The sequence below is a fragment of the Drosophila montana genome, unplaced genomic scaffold (genome assembly GCF_035044405.1).
Source record: "Drosophila montana isolate Dmon_TW-CO22-7 unplaced genomic scaffold, ASM3504440v1 contig_3207_1, whole genome shotgun sequence".
Lineage (NCBI taxonomy): Eukaryota > Metazoa > Arthropoda > Insecta > Diptera > Drosophilidae > Drosophila > Drosophila montana.
In genome coordinates, this window is record NW_026998086.1 from 464,901 (window position 1) to 488,352 (window position 23,452).

Consider the following 23,452-nt stretch of genomic DNA (forward strand, 5'->3'; position numbering starts at 1 on the left):
GCTGCTGCTGCTGGCAGCTCCTAAGCGTCCAGGCGAATCCTCTAAAAATTATTTATTAACATGGTTGAAATTCGCAAACAGGTTAAAACGACCAATCAAAACAACAACAACAACAGCAACTGCAACGACAACAACAAAAGCGGCGGCAGCCAAAGACCCAAAGTGCAGATAATATTAAAAGGCAGTCAGGCAGCCAGTCAGACAGACAGACAGACAGACAGACAGACAGACAGACAGGCAGACGGCCAGTCAGCCAAGCAGCCAAGTTGGAGTTGGGCCGACCGACTGGCAGACACATTTCGAAAAGGGCCAACATGAAATTCCATGGGAGTCATTGACTTTATTATTATTGGTTGGCTGGCTGGCTGGCTGGCTGGCTTCTTGGCTGGGCTGCTTGACTTGGCTTGGCTTGGTTTGGTTTGCTTTGGCTCGGCTCGGCTCGAGTCGGCGGCTCGGCGGCTCGGCTTGACTTGACTTGGTTGAGCTGGTTGCTTGGTTAATTTTCTTGGGAAAGTTTTTGTTGAAAGTTGGGCGGCCTTTTCATTTTGTTTTTTTTTTTTTTGTTTTCGTTTTGTTTTTTGCAACTGAAGTAGTTGGCGAAACGAAGGTAAATACTTAATAATCATTGGGTAGGACATATGTCAGTGGATATCTATTGTAAGTTTATTTAGCTGCAATCGAAGCGATTGCAAAAATCAATCAAATTAACTTTCTAGTTAGCCCAGGGGATTATCTGTAATTTAAAGCAGAGATCCGCACATATTACTAGAATACTTTTATTTAATTACATTTTAGGGAGTTCCAAGACATTCTTTAAATAAGACAAACAAATTCTAGAGTGAAAGTGAATTTCATACTTGAATTGATTCAGATACAGATGCAAATACAGACACAGTATAAATACGGAAAAGGATACGGATACAGATACAGATCAAAATGGAGATACAGCTACAGATACAGATACAGATACAAACACGAATACGGATATAGATACAGATACAGATATAGATACGGATATAGATACGGATATAGATACAGATACAGATAAATATATACGGATAAAGACACAGATACAGATATAGATACGGATATAGATACGGATATAGATACGGATACAGATACGGATATAGATACGGATATAGATACGGATATAGATACAGATATAGATACAGATACAGATAAATATATACGGATAAAGATACAGATACAGATACAGAAATAGATTCAGATACAAATACAGATTCAGATACAGAAACAGATACGGATACAGATACAGATACAAATACGGATACATATATATAGATACTAATACAGATACAAACACAGATATATATACGGATACAGATACAGAAATGGATACAGTTACAGATACAGTTACATATAAAGATACGGATACAGATACAGTTATAGATACAGTTACATATACGGATACAGGTACGGATTTAGATACAAATACAAATACAGATACATGAACCATGTTCAGATACAGATACAGAAGCTCGCTTTAACTAGGTTCTAACTAACTGCAGCAATAAACCAGCCTGGAATTGAGGCTCGTTTCCCGAATAAATATTGCACAGGTAGATCGCAAATCTCAACTTTTCCAATTCTAGGTTAACTTTAAAGCATTTCGGGGTCTATAACCGAAATCTGTATGAACTTAATTTAAATAGTATCTTACCTCACTATAACAATTGCCCATCAATTCCAAGCGCATAAAGAATATTTGAAGCTGGTGAACAACATGCCCGTTGCTCAAAATGAAGTTTTTAGTAAATTCCAAACATACCTCGCCTTTTCTTGGTATCGCTGATTTGGCCCAAATAAATAATGCTGCATTCGGGGCCCTAACAAAATGACAGACAACAACAGCAGCAGCAAAAACACTAACGATGTCTGGCATTTATGGAATTTACAGAGTATGCTTTCGTTGGCCCTCCCGCCCTTCCATAGAAACCCGAACCTGAGCACTGGCTGAGGCATATTGATACTTTATTTATAGCGAAAACGAACAAAATTGGCAAATACCAAAAGTGCTGCGATCTGGGCGCAGCCCAAAGATTAAATAAGCAGAAAGTTTTATTTTTTTTTCTGCTTTTCTTCTCTTTTGTTGTTGTTGTTGTTGTTGTTGTTGTTGCTTTTTGTGGGCGCGCAAGTCAACAAAAATCAGCGGACGCCAACCGAAGCGCTGCGATCCGTGTCCCTGTCCGATCCCCGCATTGAAGTTTGCACAACAAAGAAGTTGCCCCAGTATGTGTGTGCGTGTGTGCGTGTGTGTGTGTGTGTGTGTGTGTATGGGTGATTGGGCAGCACTTTTGGTCCATTGGGTTTGCGGCTGCTATTGTTGGTAGCTGTCGGTGTCGGTGCAGCCGCCGCTTTGGGTATGAATGAATTTATGCTTTTGTTATTTTTATGTGTGTTTTCACTGGAATTTCGTTGAATACCTTCTACGGCATTTCGTTTGTGCATGTGTGTGTGTGTGTGTGTGTGAGTGTAGTTATTGTTGTTATGCTTTATATTTGTTGCCTCTCATGCTGCCGCTGCCCATCAATAAAAGGATACAAATTTGACTGTCCCGCTACTTTCAACGTAATTGATCCTCCTGACATCACACCGAACAGCTAATACGATAACTGCAAACATTAACTGCCTTAATACTAAATGAATAAATTAAATACCATCATTAAATACCATCACTAAAATGCACACACGTTCGTATTGATGCAAGCTCAGCTGGTCACACTGATTGCAAATCAACATTATTTTTTGCATTTGCAGAATTGAAAGAAAATCAAAAACAAAAATAATTCCGCAACTTGAGCCAGGTAGACAGTTGGTAGGTCAAAACGGCAGATACGTGCAAGCTGTGTTGTCGTTGTTGTTGTTGTTGTTGTCGGCTGCTTGTTATTGCTTCCCACGAGCATTAATAAAACTGACACGTCTTCCATATGCGAAGTTGCCGCGCCACATATTTTGGCAAAAACGTAACCGACTGCTGCGTCGACCTCGAAACGACGGCGGCGCCAAAGCGCACGTTGCAGCTAACGAAAATTGAGTGCAGGCAATTCAAATTAAATTTCAAACACACGCGCCTACTGCTCAGGTTGATGTCTTTGCTAAGCAGTTAAACTTGCAGCTGGCAGTGCTGTACAGCGTAGTTGCCAGCTGACGCTAGCTGGCAGATAGGTGGCAACGCTGCGCAACTAAGGGCGCGCGTTTGAAGCAAGAAAAATCTGAACTGATAAGCAATCGATGAACGGGTTTTATTTGTCAACATGTTTGTAATGCAAATCAATACAAAGTTTATGACAATTGACTACTGATAATGACTAGCGACAGTTATGGGACTTGTCATTAATGAATTGCCAGCCAGCTGGAGATACAAGCACAACAAACAGCTAAACACACACACGAATAGATTCAGAAATCTGTTTGCTGATAAGAACAACAGCAGCAGCAGCAGCAACAGCAGCAGCAGCGGTCATAGAAAACAATTATGGACTCGGCTCACGTAGTACGCGAACTGAACTCGGACGCAACGCAAGGCGCAGAAATCTACAAGTTAATCGGCAAACAGGTCAGTTTAGAATAGAGAGAGACCCCAGCAAAGATGCGCAGCCTAAATCGCTTTCGTCTGATAACCTTCGATGTGACCAATACGCTGCTGCAGTTTCGCACCAGTCCCGGCAAGCAATATGGCGAAATCGGAGCGCTATTCGGTGCGCGCTGCGACAACAATGAGCTGGCCAAGAACTTCAAAGCGAACTGGTGAGTACAGCAATTGGCAGATAAGCTACGCATTTCAGCAACTCCTTGTGGCTTGCAGGTACAAGATGAACCGGGACTATCCGAATTTTGGCATTGAGACGTCGCCGCGACTCGAGTGGCAGCAGTGGTGGCGTCAGCTGATAGCAGGTAGGCGATAAACTGCAGCTGGTTCAAAGTGCAAAAGCTAAAATACTCATTGATTTGCTCTCAAGGCACTTTCGCGGAGAGCGGCGCGCCCATACCCGATGCGAAATTAGATAACTTTGTCAGCCATTTGCTGGAACTGTACAAGACGACCATATGCTGGCAGCCGTGCAACGGCAGCGTGGAGCTGCTGCAGCAGCTGCGCAAGCACAACCAGCCGGATAAACACTGCAAGGTCGGCGTCATAGCCAACTTTGATCCGCGACTTGAAGCGCTACTGCGCAACACAAAACTTGATCGGTACTTGGACTTTGCGCTCAACTCGTATGCGGCAAAGGCAGAGAAACCGCAGGCGGCTATATTTGAGCGTGCCATGGCTGAGTCTGGGCTGGCAAAGCTACGGCCGGAGGAGTGCCTGCACATTGGGGATGGACCCACCACGGACTATCTGGGCGCCAAGGAGGTGGGCTGGCATGCGGCGCTGGTGCACGAGAAGAGCTATTCGTATCTGGCCAAGAAGTATGGCGTGGACATCAACCGGAATCACGTCTTTCCCAGCCTCTATGACTTTCACAAAAAGCTTTCTGACGGTGCTGTCGTCTGGTAGACAATTATAATTAAATGTGGTCTTAATTAACAAATCGTATTGTACACTTTAAAAAGCTACGTTTCTGGCTTTGGCACCTGCGCAATGAATATGTTGCCCAGCGGGTTCTGTGGCTTTTGACTTTCGTGATCGTATTGGGGGCCAATGGCCCACAGGGATTCCAGATCATAATCCTCGCGTGCCTTGGGCGAGAATATGTGCAGTGCAATGTTACCTGCGGGAATGGAATATAAATAAATGAGTGGATTTTAGACAGTATGACAACTGCTCACCCAAATCCATGGCCATCCAGTCTCGACTCTTTTCGCCCTCGATGCGGGGCAGCAAATCCCCCTTCGCCCGCTTGATTTTGAACATGCGGCGCACGAATTCCGCTGTGGCAAGCATGTGGCGGTAGCTGCGTGCGCTGCAAACGACCAGATGATCCACATACTTGAGCTCCTCGGGCACATAACAAACAAAAATATCATCCACATTCTCCTTGCGCAACAGCTCCACCAGATCCTCCACGTCAAAAACGCCGCGAACGCCTCCTGACAGGAAATAAGGATAAACAATGGACACAAAATTATACTGACCGCACTTACTCTTTAAATTGAGACCGAAGTACTGATCCTGCTCGACTTCCGCGGGCAGTTCGCGCTCTTGATAACGCGCCTCCTCCACATCGAAGATCTCCTGTGCCTCCTCATCCCGGAATACTTTGTATTTATTTTGTACGCCGCCCGCAACAAACGATTTCTTCTCTTGCTGTTCCTTTACATTGGGATTAGTGGGCTGCGGCTCGGGTTTGCTAAACTCATGATGAAAGCCGCGCAGAATAGGCACGCTCAATCGTTTGTCGTGTATTAAGCGAAAAATGCGTGTTTTTAACATATTTCAACCAAAAATTATTACGCGACCAAAAACAGCTGTTTGTGTATGGGCATGCCAACGTGTTCAAATTGCAGGCCAGTGTGACCGTGCTAACCACAACTTCGCTAATCGATAGATGAAGCGATAACTTTTGTTGCTCGTCATCGAAACATCAATTACTGCTAATTTTGCGGAAAGAAAAAAGGCGAAAGAGAAAAACATTACTAATCAAAACTAAACGCACGCATTTAGTGTTTTAAACGCAATTTCCAGTGAATAATGTGGCAAATGCTGACCGCTTGCATTTAGTTATTAATATACAATTGCCGCTAGCACACGCGCTATAGCGTGTTAGCAACAGACAACACAACCGTCAGACCGTCGCCGCAGTAGTCAAATTTTCTTACGCACTATTTACTCGGTCGTTTGAGTCGTGTGTTGGTGTGTCGGTGTGTCGAAAACAAAACGCATACGAAAGAAAGATAGAAAAGCAAGCAGACATTACAAATTACTCCAAATTCTAAAATAACAAGCAACACACAAACCAAGTGTACAATGACTGAGACGAATGCAGCAGCGCCGAAAAGGGACAACACACCCGCCAGGCTTAAAATCGAACAGGAATATAATGACAAAAAATCTGGATCGGGTTGGCTTCTTTACTACAAGGTAAGTACCATATCAGTGTACACCCAGCTACTGGCAAGAAGGGCACCAGCACACACCAACATGTACATTACATACGCATACACACACTCGGGCGCACACATACAATTTTATTCCTTTTTGATTCGATTTCCACGAAAATGTGATGAGTGCGCAAAAGGCTTCTGCAGATGCCGATGCCTCCACCACCAACACACACACACACACACAGCAAAAAAAAAACAACTACAAATGTATGTACATACATGGATGTGTGTCTGTGTAGGCACGCTGCTCACGGTCAGCCCCACTGCGCTATTATTTTTTGTTGCTGTCGCTGTCATGTGAGCGTGCGCCTGTATTTGTAGCTTTTGGTGTCGGTGTTGGTCAGAAGCAGCAGCAGCAGCCCAACTCCGGTCTTTGGCTTTAGTTTGTGGCGCTCGCGCAACGTTTGGCCGAAAATTTCACAGGCACATTCTCTCAAACATACACAGACACATTCACCCGACTCATTCACTCACACACACACACACACACACATATATATACAAAGTGACGCTAACGCTCACCTGCTGCACTTTGCATGCGCTCTCGCTTGTTGCTCTTGGATGCTGCTTTTGCTTCTTCTTCTGCTTCTACTCTTTCCTTGCAATTCGCTCAAATTCTGATTTCTGTAGCCATTTTCCTACACTTGTTCTCTGACTAGACATGCACTCTGGCCTCAGGCACGGTGTTTACGATTAGGATTGCCAAAAATTGTTTCTAAGTTTATTATTATTATTGATAAAAAAAAGCGCCGTACGCGTCGCAAGCATTTGGAGTTCTGCGAATTCGTTGTCGGTATTTGTACACAATTCTAGGGAAAATCCATACAAACATACAAATTTCTGTGTGTGTATGTTTTGAATTTCATTTGTTTTGATTGCTGCCCGCTGATAATTGTAATTGTTGCTTGCATTACACACATATTTCTATAAGCATTGTACAACACTTTATTTTTACAGTTGTAAAGAAGGATCAAGGCGTAAATTAGTATGGAAAAGTTTGATGAGCTGTCGCTTAACAAAAATAAATTGGCAGTGCGGGACCTGCCAATGCAAGTAGTTGAAGTCTCTCACACACACACACAGACATACATAACTAATTTTTGCGCTTGGCACAAAGGGCATACGTCTCGGTCTGGGCCTGGGTTTCTCTTTGCTTCCCGTTGCCTCTTCGCTACTTCGTCTTTGCCAGAGCTGGAGTTTCTGCTTTATGGCCAGTTCCGGCGAATTGTGTCTTCAGCTGCTGCTTCAGCCCGCTTCATCGTCGCTTTGCGACTCACTTGAATTGGGATTTCACGGAATTTAACTTCGCAGTTAGGATGACATTGCCTGCTGCGTGTAGCTGTATCTGTATCTACATGGATCTGTGTGTGTGTGTGTGTGTGTGTGCGCGCGCGTGTGGGTGTATATGTATGTGTGTGTTCGAATTTTTATGTAATGAGCTCAATTTGTTGTTGGCGTTGTTTATGCTCCGTTCATCCTTTGTGTGCGTGTGTCACTGCGGTCCTTTGTGCGCTGCGAGGATAATCTAACTTTCCAACTAACTCGGCAACAGCAGAGCCAAGCTTGATGAAATCAAAATTGTTTTTCGCTTGAAAGCATCTCCTAATGAATTCTATTGAATTATGCTCCTCCTCCTCCAACACTAATCGGAGCAGCAATAAAAGTAATATTAATAATAGCAGCAAAAACGGGCAACATTGTTATGCTATATGCGCACTTCAATACACGAATCTTTTGGCAGTACCGTTTTCTTGGTCTGCTTTCTTATGTTGTTTATCACCTCTGCTTCTCCTCCTTATGACAGCAGCAACAGCAAAAAATACCGCACAGACTGTGACGAACTCGTTGCCCACATTCTATGCAGTTCGGCATTTGTTGTTGTGCCGTTGCAATTCATGCAGCATGCAATTCCGATACCCCGTAAAACATGCGAATTCGCAGAAGTGTATATTATTAGTTGTAATGTTTAATAAATTTAAGCACAATTGAATATCGCCTCTATGCGATTCTCATACGGTGAAGTAACCGTCGAGTCTTGGAGTACAAACGAGTTGGTGATAAAAAAAATTTGGGGAAAAGAGAGAGATTTAATTAGAAAAAACTAGAGAGCAAGAACGCAAGAGAGCGAGGGTGTTATATACATTGATTACATTGCCACATAGGCTTAAAATATTTATATGTATGTACATACATACATATACCCATATATGTACATATGTTTATATATTTGTTAAATTGCTTAGAGTGCACAGCTAATTGAATCCGTTATTTTTGGATAAACCGTTGCTGATAAACGGGAACTGGTAACAGTTACGCTGCTGATAACCGCATTGATGCTCATCGCAATTTTCTGTTTTGTCTATACGCATATTGTAATGTGCCTGCACTGCTTTATCTCTGCTGTGTCGCGCTCCCCTTCTCTTCCTCCCTCTCTCTCTCTCGCTGGCTCTTTTCATACATATGTACATATGTACGTTATCGGGCAATGTTCTTTTCAATTAAATTTCATAACACTCGCCAGTCGTCAGCCTCAATTTGTGCTGATTATCGAGGAGTGGCTTGACGACTTAAAACTGATTCACCTACTTAATGACGAACTGACAATTAGCAACTGATTTTTCGCGCTGCAATCAAAAACTGCGTCGCATACAATTCACAACACAAAATAAAGAAGGCAGAAACAAAATAAAGTAAATTAACTTCTTTTATGCCGCCTGACTCGTTAGTCATCTGCCCCGCACTCCCCTCCCTGCTCTTTAAAATCTACTCATCAGAAAATTGTACTATTTATAGTGGCCAGCAATTGGCGTTAGCCAACTCTTGGCCAGACGACATTGAACTTGTTGTTAGTTCTGATTTGATATTGAGCGCTTGCAGTTACAGCTGCGACAGCTGATAATAAAGATAATACCGTTAGCCATGCATGCACATACATGTCGCGCTCATTCTGACCAATTAGTCATGCTAACGTGGCCCAGCTCGACCTGACGGAGAAGCCAGCCAGTCGCTAGGCCCAGATAACAAACCGATGGAGCGACTAATGACTGGCCGATAGTTGCGAGAGGGCAACCCCAAAAAATATTATCTAGGTACATACGCGCACTGCATGTGTGAATCACACTGAGAAATTCCACTCTTTATATCACTGCGAAATGCCATAATTCCTTTTTAATAAAATTCCACCCACACATCGTTAAATGTCTGTTTTTATTTATTTAATTTTGTTTTGTTTTTTTTTGTACAGGAAATAAGTGATAAATGCGATCGTGAGGCTAAAGAGCAACAGTTTACTACGCTAGAATCGGAGCGTGCGCCGAATCGGGGACTGAACCGTTATAGGGATGTGAATCCCTATGATCATTCGCGCATTGTGCTAAAACGCAGTAGCGTAGACTACATCAATGCCAACCTGGTGAAGGTGAGTTAAAAGTACGTTATTCGAGCTGATGTCTTTATATAATATCGTAATATCGTTGCAGGTGGTACGCGCCGATCGTCAATATATACTGACACAGGGTCCGCTGCTGGATACGGTGGGTCATTTCTGGCTGATGGTCTGGGAGCAGAACTCACGCGCCATTCTTATGCTCAACAAGCTGGTGGAGAAGAAACAGGTTAAATGCCATCTGTATTGGCCGGATCAGATGGGGCCGAAGCAGGCACTTAATCTGAAGGATGTCAAGTTGTCCGTAGAGCTAATTTGCTGCGAGAACTATCAGAACTTTGTGCGGCGGTGGTTCAAGTGAGTTAAGCCAAAAATACGAGAGGACCTAGAAGACACAATCATTAGTTTATTTCTCGACTCACATCATGCGAATTCTTTCACAGATTAACTGATCTCGAAACGAATAAAAGCCGTGAGGTTATGCAATTCCATTATACGACCTGGCCAGACTTTGGCATACCCAGCTCGCCGGATACTTTTCTAAAGTTCTTGCAACTGGTGCGCGACTCGGGCGCTCTGGGGGCGGATGTGGGCCCAGCCGTGGTGCACTGCAGTGCCGGCATTGGTCGCTCCGGCACATTTTGCCTGGTCGACTGCTGTCTGGTGCTTGTGGAGAAGTACGGCGACTGCAATGTGGCGAGTGTGTTGCGCGAGCTGCGCAGCTATCGAATGGGTCTCATACAGACGGCCGATCAGTGGGACTTTTCATATCAGGCAATCATCGAGGGCATCAAAAAACTGAACGATCCCGTACGTACATTAACTTTGCTGAACTTAACAATTGCGTTCAAAACTAAATTTTAAACAGAGCAAGCTTGGAATAGCGAGAGTATTATCGAAATCTTGTCATACCTGTCATTAAGTCGGCATTCGTGAAGCAAAATTGATCATTTTGTATAAGAATTTGTTACAGAAAACTACAAATTGTATAAATTGTTTGTTATTGTATTTTGGGTAAAAGTTAAACCGTGCTCAAAATCAAAATACTTTTTTACGCGCGCCCAAAATTAGATGTTCCAAGTCGAATATAAGAACAATTGTAACTACTTTAATTTTGAGCGCAATTCTTTATTAGTTCATGATGAGATACATCTTGCTAACCGGACATATTTGATCATTTGCAGAGCTTTCTGGGTGTCGAGGAACCAATCATTAGTAACGACATGGACTCACACGGGCAGGAGGAGCAGCCGCCACCATTGCCACCGCGTTCCCATTCGCTGAACTTGCCCTTGGCGCCCATCACGGGTGGTGTGCTCTCCCTGGATATGCATGCAGCCCAGGCTAATGGGGATAACTTGGGCGAGGGGGATGGCATCACCGACAAACAGACCTTGAGCAGCAAAGATGCGCTCAACAACATTATTATCAATCAGCCAGAGATTGTCAATGCCGAGGTGGCAGACAGTCTGCTTAACAATCGTCCACTGCCACCGCTGCCGACGTTACCGCAGCACAGCGAACAGGAATCGGATAGCGATGACAATGAGGAATACGATGTGAACGAGGACGACGAGGACGAGGAGTACGAGAACATCAATGAGCAGGAAGCTAATGGCGATGTCATCATGTTGCCACCACACGTAGATGACGTGAATGCCAACAGCGAGAAGCCAACTGCGGTGGATCAGCATAAGGTCAATGGCATTGATTTGACAGCGAGGTACACCTGACTGCATAAATATATATAAGGCTTAAGCGTTATTAATATATCTATATAACTTTTACAGTACCGGCGACGAGCTGAAGCGGCGAAAACGCAACGAATACCAGTCGAATCTGGAGCAAAAAGTCAACGAAATTAAACGCAAACAGCGTGAGAACGAGGACAATCAGCAGGCGGCGAAAAAACGAAGGTCATTACTCACATATATTGCCGCTGGCGTTGTGGTGGGCGTCATTGCCGCCTACGCGTACACCAAGCTAGCCTAAGTCCTTGCCCCTATCAAGCCAGAAAGTAGCCCGTAGATGTAGCAATTATCAGCATGTAGTGGCAGTAGCGTGACAATGATCCCAATTCTGGGCATATGTATGTATATGTATGTAGGTCTTATCGAGCTAACATCAAATGTCAGCGCGACACAAATACTTGCACACACACACGAACACAAACAAGCAGAAACACACACACACACAGAGACACTCCCACAGACACACTCACGCACACACAGACACACACGCACACGAGTTGGACAGCCGGCAATGCGAAAAAGTCGCATTCGTTGAAACGATAATGACAATGCATATTAGGGAATTTTTTTTATATATAAAAATAAAAAAGAAAAGAAGACAAAAAACGGAGAAAAAAAATACAACTGCAACATTTAAACTTAGGAATTCGGTGTAGCAGTAAGCCGAGCACAAAAGTAGATTCTTGCGCAATAGACTGACATTTTAGAACAAATTTTTCTCGATACACTTAAAAAAAAAAAAAGAAAAGAAAAAACGGAATGAATCACCCAAGCAAAGTGAAACAGAACAAACCTTAAAAAAGTATATATATATATATCGACTTGAAATATCCGTGCAAATGCATTTTTATTTTGCGCTCGCTAACTATGTACAATTTTTCATTAATTTGATATAAAATAAAACAAAAGAAAAGAAAAGAGAAAGAAACGTTGCTATCTAAAATATTTTATATGTATATTGTGCGCACATAGACACACACACACACACAGACGACGACCACGCCCACGCTTCACTTGTTGTTAAACACTTACGTTTCGTAAACATTTTGAACTGTGAGTCTGTACAATGCATGCATATGTGTATATGTACCATGTGTTGTTATTTATGAAGAATTATGATGGAACACTTGTTTAACTAATTTAACGAGTACGCACGGCAATGAATGCATTAATGTGCCAAAAGAATGAATAACCATGAATAATGAGAAATTGAATTGATACGAAAATTGAAAAAAATCGCTATTAATTGGCCATTTGTTTTGCACGCTTAACTACTGTAACTACCAAAACAGAAGAATTAAAAAATTTGAAAAATACAGGCGCCGATTAAAGCAATAATAATGCAAATATTTAGCACAAATATAAAAATAAAAATAATAATGGAAAATACTATATGATACGAGCGAAACCATTTTGTATTCTAACAATAACATTTAATTTATGTAAACTTAATGCAGATAAGATGATAACAAGAATGAGTTGAAACTATTTAATGGTTTTTAGTCGTAAGTCGTATGCCCCAGATACTATCTGCCTCCCTCACATTTTCCAGCATATATACAAGTACATAAACAACAAGTACATATAAATAAAATACACATAATATACGTGTAGCGTAAGAGAAGCGCAATTAAAACTGAAAAAATTATTTTTATATGTGTAATCCACAAATTTAACACCTAAATCTAACTACCACCCACAATGAGAAAGCGAGTGCGCTTAAAACGACGACGACGACGACGACGACGATGATGATTTTTATAATATACATACATATATATATATATATATATATATATATATTTAAACCTATTGCAAAAATACATATTTATATAAAATATATATATATTTAAAAAGTAACAAATGAACAATACCTATAGTAATGCCTAGTTAACTGAACATTGGCTAAGTACACTGACACAAAATAAGCAAACACACACGTAATTTATATAACTATATACATATAAATATATGCATATATATACAATATATATATATGTGTATATATAAATATGTATATAGATATATGCATATATGCCTAATGAGTAAAGAGACAAAAACGAAAGTATTCAAATAAAGTTACATTTAAGATACAAAGCCAAGCCCATGTGGCGACTTTTCAATTTATTAAAAATTATGATTTCTGTGCTCTTATTTGTTTACAGACGCCCAAACGCCACATAGTAGTGCCTAAGACAAAGTTAACTGCCCGGCAATCGCTCCATTTATCAGGGAGGGCGTGCCAGCGCCCTCTGCATCAACAGAAAGAAAGACGATGAACATATCATTTCCTATATTTGTAGCAACTAATTAACAAATAAATAATCATTTTTTAAATGGCTTTTTGTATGCACAAACATAAACATCAATTTATGTTTTCTTCCAGCCATCCATTTTAACTGTATTTTGAATGTAGTGAAATGTAACGCTTTCGTAATGCTAGACCCACTCGCCATATAACGTAATGCACTGATTATCGATATATTAAATGTTATCGTACATATGCGATAATTGTGTCAATGTACTCGATGCTGTCACATCAAAGTACTCAATCGACGACTTTGTTTTCGTTCTGCGACTATAAAGAAATTTGTTTTAAAATCATTGTTATAGCAGCAGGTGCTGGCTCTAAATTCGACTTATTATTAACGAACTATAATGCCTGCCATAGAAGAGGCACAAATCACTAAATATCTCTCAAAGGTACGATGAGTCATGTTCTTGCTGGGCATTATCCGTCCTGTTGCCCGTCACGCAATATTAAATTGTTGATTAATTAATGACCACATTCACAGTATAAAAATGTTGCGGCCACCAGGAAAGATGTTGTCGATGTCGTTACCACGTATCGCAGTCTGACATACGACCTGCAAAAATTTGGTGAGCTGAGGCATTTTTGATGAGTAAGAATAATACAAATAATAATAAACAATTCTTCCCCCAGTTTTCAACGATGGAAGCTCAAAAGATTTATTTGCACTGCAGGGCACCATTCCGGTGGTCTATAAAAGTAAGTGTATTTTTCATGCTATTTTAAATGAATCAAAACATATATTGATTTCACAGACAACACCTACTACATTCCCATATGCATATGGCTGATGGATACCCATCCACAAAATGCGCCTATGTGCTTTGTGAAACCAACGCCAACCATGCAGATCAAGGTGTCCATGTATGTGGACCACAACGGCAAGGTGTATTTGCCCTACTTGCACGACTGGCAGCCGCATAGCTCGGATCTGCTGTCGCTTATACAGGTTATGATTGTGACATTCGGTGATCATCCGCCCGTTTACTCCAAGCCGAAGGAACAAGTTGCTGCGCCATATCCATCGAATTGTAAGTACAAATGAATCTTAAATGTTTTCATGCACTAATGCCTCGCATTTCAGCTTTCATGCCTCAGCCAGGCGGTCCAGGTGCGTCAAATCAGTTTCTACCTTATCCAAGCGCGACTGGCGCTAGCGGTGGTAGCTTTCCGCCATATCCCACTGGTGGCAACTTTATGCCCTATCCACCGACTGGTGGACCGGCAGGTAACTCCGCCGGCTATCAGCCCTACATGAATTACCCACAGCCGGGAGTCTATGCGGGCAGCGCTGGATATGTGAGTGTAACGAAACTACGATAGATACACAATATAAATATATATATTTTACTCGTCTTAGAATCCCGCGGGTAATGCCAATCCCAGCTCAACGGGTACAATTACAGAGGAGCACATTAAGGCATCACTTATTAGCGCCGTTGAGGACAAGTTGAGGCGTCGCATACAGGAGAAAGTAAATCAGTATCAAGCTGAAATAGAAACATTGAATCGCACCAAGCAAGAACTGGTGGAGGGTAGTGCCAAGATTGATGCCATCGTTACTCGCTTGGAGCGGGAGGAAGTTGATTTGCAGAAGAACATTAGCTTATTGAGGGATAAGGAGGAGGAATTGCAGAAAAGTCTGGAGACCCTTGAGAGTGCAGAAGCCATTGATCCTGACGAGGCAGTTACCACAACTGCGCCATTATATAGACAGTTAGTGATTGACTATATTTGATGTTGTGTCCTGTGTCTAATTGACCTTTTTATAGGTTACTTAATGCCTACGCTGATGAAGCTGCCACAGAGGATGCCATCTATTATTTGGGCGAGGGTCTGCGCGGCGGAGTTATTGATCTTGAGACGTTCTTGAAGCATGTGCGCACACTATCTCGCAAGCAATTTATTTTGCGCGCTACAATGCAAAAGTGTAGACAAAAGGCGGGATTGGCTGGCTAGTAGGATGTGGAGTGTTCAGTATATTGCAGTAATAATTTCATTTGCAGTTTTCAAGTGCAACTAATATTCAAGCAGCACACAATTGATATGTTATTATAATATATTCGGTATTGCTTTAAGTTTAAATTGAATCTTTGAAATTACATACATGTATATGAATAAACCCAACGTACGTTCGCACGCCTATTAATAATTTTATTCATGTATATATTTATCTTTAAGATCGGAATGCTCACAATTGATTCGGTTCTCATACATATATGCCAACGGTAAGTAAAAGAAACAAAATGCCAAATCCAAGGAATATCGAGGCGCACAGGCTGATTAAAAGCTCCTTAATTAATGTGTTTTCTTTCGTGCTCTTCCGCGAGACAACAAAAACAAAGAACCAGGCTGTGAAAAATGTACCAATAATGAGCAGCACTGTGGCTAGGTGTGGAAAGACCGCTGGGTTGATGGGCGAAACGTAGCGCTGCATAGCCTCCATGCTGCGTAAACAAATGCAACAGGTAAGTGTAATTATGTTAGGATTTATTGGTTTAACTTACATTCAATTGGTATTTTAATTTTTGTTAATTTCTTGTAGTTGTACGTGGCCGGCCTGCAAGCGGTAAGGGTGCTGTTTTACTTATCGATTTATTACATTGTCCAACACTGTTTGTCAAATCGATAATGCCGATGTATCGTTACATGAGCAACAATTCTTTCATCTCTAGTCAAAACGTGGTTTTGTGTAAAATTAAAAAAAAAAATAATATAAAAATAACAAGATACGCTTTTTAATGTCCACAAGAAATACAGTGATATTAAAATATATCAAAGACTGGCATGATGAGCGATGTTAGTATATATACACACTAAGAACTGTATGTGCAAGCATATTCACACGAATTCTCTTTGTTTGCAGCTTGAGGAAATGGACAGTGAGCAATTGAATGAGCTGGAATCAATTCTTTATGCGTCTATACACTACAATGATGCAACCAGCGAACAGCAGCAACAACAGTCGACACTGGACATGGACATGGACGCACAGAGTATGCCACCACCGCCTCAGCAAAAAGAACAACAAAAACAACACCGCATTGTCAGCGGCAAGCGTGTGATCAACAATGCGGTAGCAAAGCCCCGATACTGGGAAGAAGCCAAAAGTGAAGCTGCAACGCATAACGATGTCTCGAAATCGAAGACTAACACGCCTGTTGAATGTAAGTACGATTTTATATAGTTTATGTGTGTACATACAAACAGGCAAGAACAGTAACCTCTGGCGTGCCAAAAATTGTAAAAAAAAAAAAAAATACTGTTGCAGTCCCATAGCGCAGGTCCAATCAGTGTTGCCAACTCTGCTGTTTTCCAGCTAACTTTGGCTGTTTACATACAACAGCTAATTTAGCTAATTGTTTGAAGTGGAAGCTAACAACACTGTGTCCAATATATATTTTTGGAAGGACATAGTTGGCAACGCAGGCCCAATCTGTATTGCAAATTCTGCCGTTTCAAAGCTAAATTTGGCTATTTCCAAAAGCTAATTTAGCTACTTGTTTGAAGCGGAAGTTGGCAGCACTGTCCAATATATATAATATATTTGGAAGAACGAAATGTTTTCAACTATGACGAAATTAAAATAGTCTTAAAATCAATAATTTATCTTGTCCATCTTGGATTGAGATTTTAAGGGCGAAACATTTCGAATCGATGATGCCTAGAAAAATTCGAAATTCATTTTGTAGCACAAGCATTTACATTCAAAATTACATATTGAATTCTCTGGCTGGCAATCATGCTCCGTATGATGATGGCCATTCCACGTGCCCTTCTCAGTCAGTTAAGCGATATCAATTACAATATTGTTGTGCTAATTATGCTGAAGCTGTTGTGCATCGTAACATTAATGGACTATTATTATGTCCATTATGGCTACGATCTGATCTATTGGCTTGATGAGATTTGCCGGGAACCGGTGGAATATCTGCTATCCGGTATTGTTCTGGCTGTCGCTGTGCATGTTGTGATGTCGTGTGTCGAGGTCACGATACTCTCGACACTTATTAGACGCAACACGTGCCGCTACAATAAGCCCCGGCAACACTTTGAAGAGCGCTATAGACGCTTTGTGGTCATGCGTTTGGTGCAACAGCTCGAGAATGCTTTGCAAATGCAGAAACGCTTTACTGGACAGGGCCAGCAGAACGAACAGGAGATGGCAATGCTAGAGGACTTGCACTCATCCCATCAGCAGATCCATCAAGCTGTTAACGATTTTCGCAGCTCGGTGGCTGTGCTGCTGTGGCCAAATCGGGCCGATCTCCAAATGGACGCGTTCATACTCTATCACATCGATGAGGGGCAGCTAGACGAGCTCCAAAGTCAGGGCTATAGTTTGAGTCAGCCCGACAACAGAGATATTCGTAACGAGCATTTAAAATGCCTGCTCAATCCACCTGGATATTAACAATGACAAATAAATGTGCATCAGTATCCAGCAATAAAAAGTAAAACGTTTCTCGTTCTGCCAATAAACGACTTTTTCCCTTCTTAATATTCCTGTAGCTGCCACATCAGAGGAGCCTGGATCCACTGCGGAGCAGGAGAAGCCCGTTGCACCACCCGCTGCTGCTGCTGCTGCTGCTGCTCACGCCTTGCCAAAGAAGGTCAACGGTCCCAAAAAGCCGGCTCCACAGCCGAAACAGCCCAAAGCTCTCAATCCAGTCCAGCAGCTGCTGCAGCAGCAACAACAAATGCGTCAACCACCAAAGATGCAGCAGCAGCAGCAGAAGAAACAGCCACAAGTACAAAAACCACCGAAACCACATTCAACCTCAAATACAAAAGCGAACGAAAACGATGAACCGGAACGTTTTGATCAACGCCTGCTGGTGGCCATACCACCTAATTGGTCGAAGGTGAAACGGGAGCAAGGTCCCTTTGGCAAGGCCAGCCGCAAGCTGGAGCAGTTTCAGCGTCTGGCAGAGAAGCGACAAAAGACCAAGCGCGTGCAGGCCAACAAGAAACTGAAGCCAAACGCGGTGGGCCAACCCTTGGAGCTTATCAATCTCGTAGACAGTGAGAAATCCTCGGATGCGGATGACGTGATGATTGTGCCGTTGCCGCCAGTGCCCATCATAGACGTGGACGCCAGCGACGACGAGGAGCAGCAGCAGCAGCAGCCGACTACACAGCCCTATATGGAGGAGAACGCCATGGATGCGGCCGATGTTAGTCTGGGCGGCGAGTGCGCCACAGAACAGTTGACCATGGTGCCGCAGCTGCACTCGCCCTGCAGTTCGGTGTTGTCCAGCGATGATTTTATTGTGCAAAACGATACCTGCCGCCTGCTTGCCGAACGAGCGCGTGCCACGGACGAGGATCTTCTGGTATTGACGGAGAATGCCATCAGAGAGGCTGCCGAGCCGGCCAGCCAAGCGGAGCAGGAGCAGGCGGCTGACACCTCATCCGAATACGAATTCGTGCCGCCATCCAGGCTCGAAGAGATCAAGCAAAACTATCGTGTGGATGAGCAACAATTCCGCGCACTTGATGTCTACGAAAGCGAATCAGATCTCACCGAGAGCGGCGTCTACTGCAAGGCCAAGCAGAAGGTTGTGCCCACAATTATACGTAACGTCGACTCCGAGTCGGATACAACGGACGTGGAGCAGGTCGTGGAGGTCAGTGTGAACAAAACGAAACGTCTGCGCAAGCGACGCGCCTCGAGCACCAACCAAAGCCAATCTGATCCGAACAATGAATGCGATAAGGATGACGACGACACGGACAGCGATGATGCCGGTGTCCAGGCAACGGGTGTGCCTGGCATAGCACGTGGCATGGCTGTGGAGCGCTGCAAGCGTAAGATTCGACGCATCAGTCAAAGGCGCAGCTCGGACAGTGCCGTTCCAGCGGATGTTAAGAAAGCGCCAATGCAGGAAGAAGCTAGCTCGGGATCCGGGGCTGAAGAGTCTCTGCCCACGGCACGTCAAATTGCCGAGCGACTGCTGCAACAGGAACAGGAAATGGAACGCACGCCGGAACAGCAGCAGCCGGCTCAGCCCCAGATGCAGTTAGCTCGTGAGAGCGATGAGGCAATGGACAGCATTGGCTCCGACGCGAACACTGAGGATGAAGCTGAGATGAATGATGCCATGACGGAGCGCATAAGCGCAGTCTTCAAACGCATTGACAAGAATACAAGACGCGCCAAAGCCAAGCAGAGTTCGCCGGATAACAGACAGCAACAGGTGGTCAGCACCACGGATCCAGAGCAAGAGTCAGAACTGGAGCTGCAAGCGGCGGATGCTGAAGCTGAATTGAGCATCACGGAGCTGCAGCCAGAGACAGAACCAGAACGGGAACTAGCTTTGGTGCAAGTAGAGCACAACATGGCGGGGCTCAAGGAGAAGCTGCGTGGCGGAGATTTGGTTGGTTGGAATGATGAAATGTGTCGCTTCTACAATGACAGCTGGCATGGCGAGAATATTAGCTTACATAAGATACTTAAAGCCATGTCAGGTAGGTGTTGAATCTTTTATTTACACACAATTGAAATCACTTAAAGCTATTCTCTTCTCTTTTCCAGGACAACGCAGCGATTGGCGCATAGTAAATGCCGATCGTTTTCCGGTTATGCGCAAACGCTCGAATCTAAAGTGCACCAATTGCTTTGAAATGGGCCACATGCGCTCCAAGTGCCCGCGTCCACGCAAGCCCGTCGTTTGCTACACCTGCGGCATGACGGGCCACGCCGAACCGCGCTGCCCAAACGCCATTTGCCTGGGGGTAAGTTCCAAGTACATAAACTACAGACTTCAGCTCGGGTATTATATTATAGCTATATAACTGAATGTGTAACCTCTGGAAAAAGGCATCTCTGATGCCAGATTCTTGATGAGTAGCTATTGTCGAGTCGATCGTCTGTTTCTATGTACTATTAAATACTTTTAATACTTGTTCGTGCTCGATCGGATATCTTCATCATAGAGCATCTATTCTATCTATCTATTCCCCTTTTGAATCTTTAACATGTTGTGAAGAGTACAATCTAATGAATTACTTTTTAGCTTATCTATTGCAATACAAGTAACCATAATTTATATTTCACAGTGCGGCGCCAAGCAGTCGATGTATGTGCAAAAGTGCAACAAATGCTCGTTTCACAGTCGCATGGTCTGCCAGCTGTGCAAGATGCGTGGCCACAGCACCGACATGTGTCCCGACAAGTGGCGTCGCTATCACTCCACCGTATGTTAAATTGACGCCTACTATTTACTATCAGGTTAATCTCTCTTATTTGTCCACAGACCCGCACCAATGCACATCTGGAGAGCAATGTGCAGTATCGTGTCAAGCACTGCAGCTATTGCTCGTCGCGCGGGCATCTGTTTGAGGAGTGTCGTCATCGCATTGGCGAGTATCGCAATACGAACTACACCAGTCGCATTATATCACATCAGAAGGTCTACAAGGATCGCAGTGGACCCATTAGCTATCTGACAGATTTGCGTTCCTTTTTTGATATCGATACGCCTTTTCATTTCAACTGGAGCTCGGAGTTTTCAAGGAACAGCTGCTATGCGCGTTTTCTCAAAGCAGTTGGCTTGGCTCGTCCTGTAGACAAACGCAAGAAATTCGCTCCAACGATGCACCTTAAAGTCTACACGAATGACTATGTGCCAAATCCACAGGCGAGAGCCGCGCGTGGCACAGCACCAGCTACTTCGTCTGTGACAATCGAGGAGCTGCCAGCGGAGCCTAATGCAACCAATTCAGTTGTAGTTTTTGAAGAGTCAGCAACTACATCTGCAACGGTTGCAGAACCTGTGCAGATACAGCAGGGGGAGATTAGCAGCAATTATCAGAGCAAGCCCAAAGCAGCTAAAACGGCCAACAAGCCCAGCAGCAGCAAGCTGAGCACAGCATTTGGCAGGTCCACAGTCACACCACACGACTTAGACTCGGATTCGAATTACAGCTTCTCGGAGCACTTTGAGGTGACAAGCTCGACAACAACATCAAATGAAGCTGAGCACGTGCAGGCGCAGGCGCAGACGAAAACCGGACCCATGGAAAATCTGCCCGATATTATACCACTCAGCTCGGCTGCGGATGGGTATGGAGATGAGGCTGAGGATGGGGATGGCGGCGACATAAGCAACAGCAGCCAAGGCATTTCCATGTGCGTAAATAGCAAGGCGCCATCGTCTTCCGCGACCAACGAACCGGAGGGCTTGCCAGATCTGCCGTCGGAGGCTAAAATTCTGATGGCACGCGATCAAACCGAATATCTGTTCAGTCCCGAGGGTCGCGAGTTCCTAACGGCTTCGGCCAAACAGTGTAATGTGAATGTGCGCATGGACTTCAAGGAATACGGCTACGTGCTGGTCATATACGGTTTGAAAAAGAATCAGGAGGATCTGCAGCTAATGCTATTGCGTCGCAATCAGGATGTCAAGCGCAAGAGCAGCGAATTCCAAAGCCAAAAGCCGCCCAAGCGCATCGATGTCCTCATACGCTTCATGCGCGATGGCATCAATAGCTTAACGGGCGATCTTGGCAATGCCAAGAACCATTATTTTCGCATCAAGGAGCTGGAGCAAATGAATACCAAAAATGGCTACAAACTGGCCGAACGCAAGCGGCGCCTGCTCAACATGATATTGTTCGGGCAGGCGGGCCTCTGCAATGGCAACATGCATCTCGATCAGCTGCTGATCATACTCAAGCGTCTGCTGGACGAGCATGCTGCCGATGACAATGCCCCGCCCGCGCTACGCAATGAAATCGAGGAGCACTGGCGCATCATCTTCAGTCCCTATCCGCATCCCAACTATGAAGCGCTGCTGCAGAGTTACGGCAAGCTGGATGTCAAGAATCGCATGTCTACGCTCAATATAGAGCCGGCGCTGCTGGGCCAGCAAATCGCCTACAAGCCGCCGCCGGCCGGACAGAAACGTACGGATCGCATGGCCTCGCCGCCGCCGCCTGCGTGGGCACATGACGCTAACAAGAATCGTTCGCCCAAGCAGCGCGCGTTGCTTCATGCCAAATGGTCGGATCAGCCGCAGCAGCTGCCGCCGCCGCCAGTTTGGAAACACGATGAACGCGCACAGGCCACGTCCAGCACGCAGCAGCAACAACAGCAGCAGCAGCAGCAACTATCACACAACAATCGCACACCAAAGCCACGCGCACAGCCGCAGGCCAAGTTCGCAGGCCAGCAGAAACGGCAGCTGCCACCGCTGCCGCCCATTTGGCAGCACGTGGATCAGCACAACAACAGCAACAACCACAACAACAATAGACAAAGGCCGGGAAAGCAGCAGCGCCTGCAGCCATATGCCAGATTGCCAGGTCCAGTTCAGCAGCAACACCAACAGCAGCTGCCCTGCCACAATATGCAGCAACGTGCGCCTGCCAGGTTGCAACTGCAACGCAATCGTCCGCTGCAGTCGGAATGCTTTCGCCTGCTGGCTGGCATGGAGCGTGGCGATGCACGCATCAATACGGATGCCTCCAAGCCCTCCATGTTTTGGTCGCGTGAATCCCTCAAATATCTGGACAATCTGTTCAAGCTGACGGCCAATGGGGAGACCCTGGAGCGACTGCAGCGCGTGCTGGAACGTTCGCGACGCGGTCAGCTGTCGCATAATGACTACCGCGCTGTGATACGGCTGCACTCGCTGATGGAGCCCAATTACAATTAATTAGTTTAGTTTAAGAGATGAGCTTAAAACATGGATTCACTTGTGGGTATGTCAAGGATATTACCCAAATACCGAATAAATGAACTTTGGACTTTCAGTTTAACTAATGTAATAATGCACTTAAAGTTTATTTATTCTTTGGTTATGAAACATATATTATGCTAAGATTATTAATACAAATAGTTAATACAGCATCATGTTGGCAGTTTCCACGCTCCGTCTAGTCCACATCAGTCCAAGAGGAAGCTGGATAAATGAGATTCAGCGCTTTGTAATT

At 44.1% G+C, this 23,452-nt stretch overlaps 7 protein-coding genes across 8 annotated transcripts; 5 read left to right on the forward strand and 2 right to left on the reverse strand.

The window, feature by feature from the left end:
- Positions 1-3,435: 3,435 nt before the first annotated feature.
- Positions 3,436-4,553, forward strand: Reg-2 (Rhythmically expressed gene 2). Its single transcript, XM_064688321.1, has 3 exons — positions 3,436-3,768; positions 3,827-3,915; positions 3,981-4,553. The coding sequence occupies exons 1-3, from the start codon at positions 3,611-3,613 to the stop codon at positions 4,517-4,519; spliced, it is 786 nt and encodes a 261-aa protein (XP_064544391.1). The 5' UTR covers positions 3,436-3,610; the 3' UTR covers positions 4,520-4,553.
- Positions 4,494-5,531, reverse strand: 312 (ribosomal silencing factor RsfS-like protein, 312). Its single transcript, XM_064688322.1, has 3 exons — positions 5,107-5,531; positions 4,792-5,052; positions 4,494-4,733 (listed from the first exon to the last, which is right to left on the reverse strand). Exons 1-3 carry the CDS (start codon positions 5,393-5,395, stop codon positions 4,576-4,578), a joined length of 708 nt encoding a protein of 235 aa, XP_064544392.1. The 5' UTR covers positions 5,396-5,531; the 3' UTR covers positions 4,494-4,575.
- A 92-nt stretch (positions 5,532-5,623) lies between these two features.
- Positions 5,624-13,539, forward strand: Ptp61F (Protein tyrosine phosphatase 61F). Of its 2 annotated transcripts, XM_064688318.1 has the most exons (7): positions 5,624-6,043; positions 9,311-9,484; positions 9,546-9,808; positions 9,895-10,261; positions 10,636-11,174; positions 11,242-11,367; positions 13,368-13,539. In XM_064688318.1, the coding sequence occupies exons 1-7, from the start codon at positions 5,930-5,932 to the stop codon at positions 13,384-13,386; spliced, it is 1,602 nt and encodes a 533-aa protein (XP_064544388.1). In that variant the 5' UTR covers positions 5,624-5,929; the 3' UTR covers positions 13,387-13,539. The 2 variants fall into 2 exon arrangements, with proteins under 2 accessions (XP_064544388.1, XP_064544387.1); XM_064688317.1 differs by lacking the exon at positions 13,368-13,539 and having other exon boundaries at positions 5,629-6,043; positions 11,242-11,979.
- A 197-nt stretch (positions 13,540-13,736) lies between these two features.
- TSG101 (tumor susceptibility gene 101) lies at positions 13,737-15,670 on the forward strand. The gene is made up of 7 exons (XM_064688320.1): positions 13,737-13,905; positions 13,998-14,082; positions 14,147-14,212; positions 14,269-14,544; positions 14,598-14,812; positions 14,874-15,229; positions 15,286-15,670. The coding sequence occupies exons 1-7, from the start codon at positions 13,861-13,863 to the stop codon at positions 15,470-15,472; spliced, it is 1,230 nt and encodes a 409-aa protein (XP_064544390.1). The 5' UTR covers positions 13,737-13,860; the 3' UTR covers positions 15,473-15,670.
- On the reverse strand, positions 15,624-16,132 carry kud (oligosaccharyltransferase subunit 5 kud). The gene is made up of 2 exons (XM_064688324.1): positions 16,021-16,132; positions 15,624-15,960 (listed from the first exon to the last, which is right to left on the reverse strand). The coding sequence occupies exon 2, from the start codon at positions 15,957-15,959 to the stop codon at positions 15,723-15,725; it is 237 nt and encodes a 78-aa protein (XP_064544394.1). The 5' UTR covers position 15,960; positions 16,021-16,132; the 3' UTR covers positions 15,624-15,722.
- A 19-nt stretch (positions 16,133-16,151) lies between these two features.
- Positions 16,152-23,294, forward strand: Zcchc7 (Zinc finger CCHC-type containing 7). The gene is made up of 6 exons (XM_064688315.1): positions 16,152-16,312; positions 16,380-16,680; positions 18,026-19,984; positions 20,052-20,251; positions 20,576-20,713; positions 20,773-23,294. Exons 1-6 carry the CDS (start codon positions 16,301-16,303, stop codon positions 23,173-23,175), a joined length of 5,013 nt encoding a protein of 1,670 aa, XP_064544385.1. The 5' UTR covers positions 16,152-16,300; the 3' UTR covers positions 23,176-23,294.
- Positions 17,169-17,995, forward strand: LOC135432613 (uncharacterized). Its single transcript, XM_064688323.1, has one exon. The coding sequence runs from the start codon at positions 17,256-17,258 to the stop codon at positions 17,925-17,927; it is 672 nt and encodes a 223-aa protein (XP_064544393.1). The 5' UTR covers positions 17,169-17,255; the 3' UTR covers positions 17,928-17,995.
- Positions 23,295-23,452: the final 158 nt, after the last annotated feature.

Bases quoted from the DNA above. Each gene is read 5' to 3' on its own strand.
- Zcchc7 (XM_064688315.1), top strand. The intron at 20,252-20,575 runs GTAAGTTCCAAG...TATATTTCACAG, and splicing joins CAAACGCCATTTGCCTGGGG to TGCGGCGCCAAGCAGTCGAT. The intron at 20,714-20,772 runs GTATGTTAAATT...ATTTGTCCACAG, and splicing joins GGCGTCGCTATCACTCCACC to ACCCGCACCAATGCACATCT.
- kud (XM_064688324.1), bottom strand. From the start codon at position 15,959: ATGGAGGCTATGCAGCGCTACGTTTCGCCCATCAACCCAGCGGTCTTT.
- TSG101 (XM_064688320.1), top strand. From the start codon at position 13,861: ATGCCTGCCATAGAAGAGGCACAAATCACTAAATATCTCTCAAAG. The intron at 14,213-14,268 runs GTAAGTGTATTT...TTGATTTCACAG, and splicing joins CATTCCGGTGGTCTATAAAA to ACAACACCTACTACATTCCC. The intron at 14,545-14,597 runs GTAAGTACAAAT...CTCGCATTTCAG, and splicing joins TGCGCCATATCCATCGAATT to CTTTCATGCCTCAGCCAGGC.
- Ptp61F (XM_064688317.1), top strand. From the start codon at position 5,930: ATGACTGAGACGAATGCAGCAGCGCCGAAAAGGGACAACACACCCGCC. The intron at 10,262-10,635 runs GTACGTACATTA...GATCATTTGCAG, and splicing joins TCAAAAAACTGAACGATCCC to AGCTTTCTGGGTGTCGAGGA. The intron at 11,175-11,241 runs GTACACCTGACT...TAACTTTTACAG, and splicing joins GGCATTGATTTGACAGCGAG to TACCGGCGACGAGCTGAAGC.
- 312 (XM_064688322.1), bottom strand. From the start codon at position 5,395: ATGTTAAAAACACGCATTTTTCGCTTAATACACGACAAACGATTGAGC. The intron at 5,053-5,106 runs GTAAGTGCGGTC...ATTTCCTGTCAG, and splicing joins CTTCGGTCTCAATTTAAAGA to GAGGCGTTCGCGGCGTTTTT. The intron at 4,734-4,791 runs GTGAGCAGTTGT...CCATTCCCGCAG, and splicing joins CTGGATGGCCATGGATTTGG to GTAACATTGCACTGCACATA.
- Reg-2 (XM_064688321.1), top strand. From the start codon at position 3,611: ATGCGCAGCCTAAATCGCTTTCGTCTGATAACCTTCGATGTGACCAAT. The intron at 3,769-3,826 runs GTGAGTACAGCA...TGTGGCTTGCAG, and splicing joins AAGAACTTCAAAGCGAACTG to GTACAAGATGAACCGGGACT. The intron at 3,916-3,980 runs GTAGGCGATAAA...TTTGCTCTCAAG, and splicing joins GTGGCGTCAGCTGATAGCAG to GCACTTTCGCGGAGAGCGGC.
- LOC135432613 (XM_064688323.1), top strand. From the start codon at position 17,256: ATGCTCCGTATGATGATGGCCATTCCACGTGCCCTTCTCAGTCAGTTA.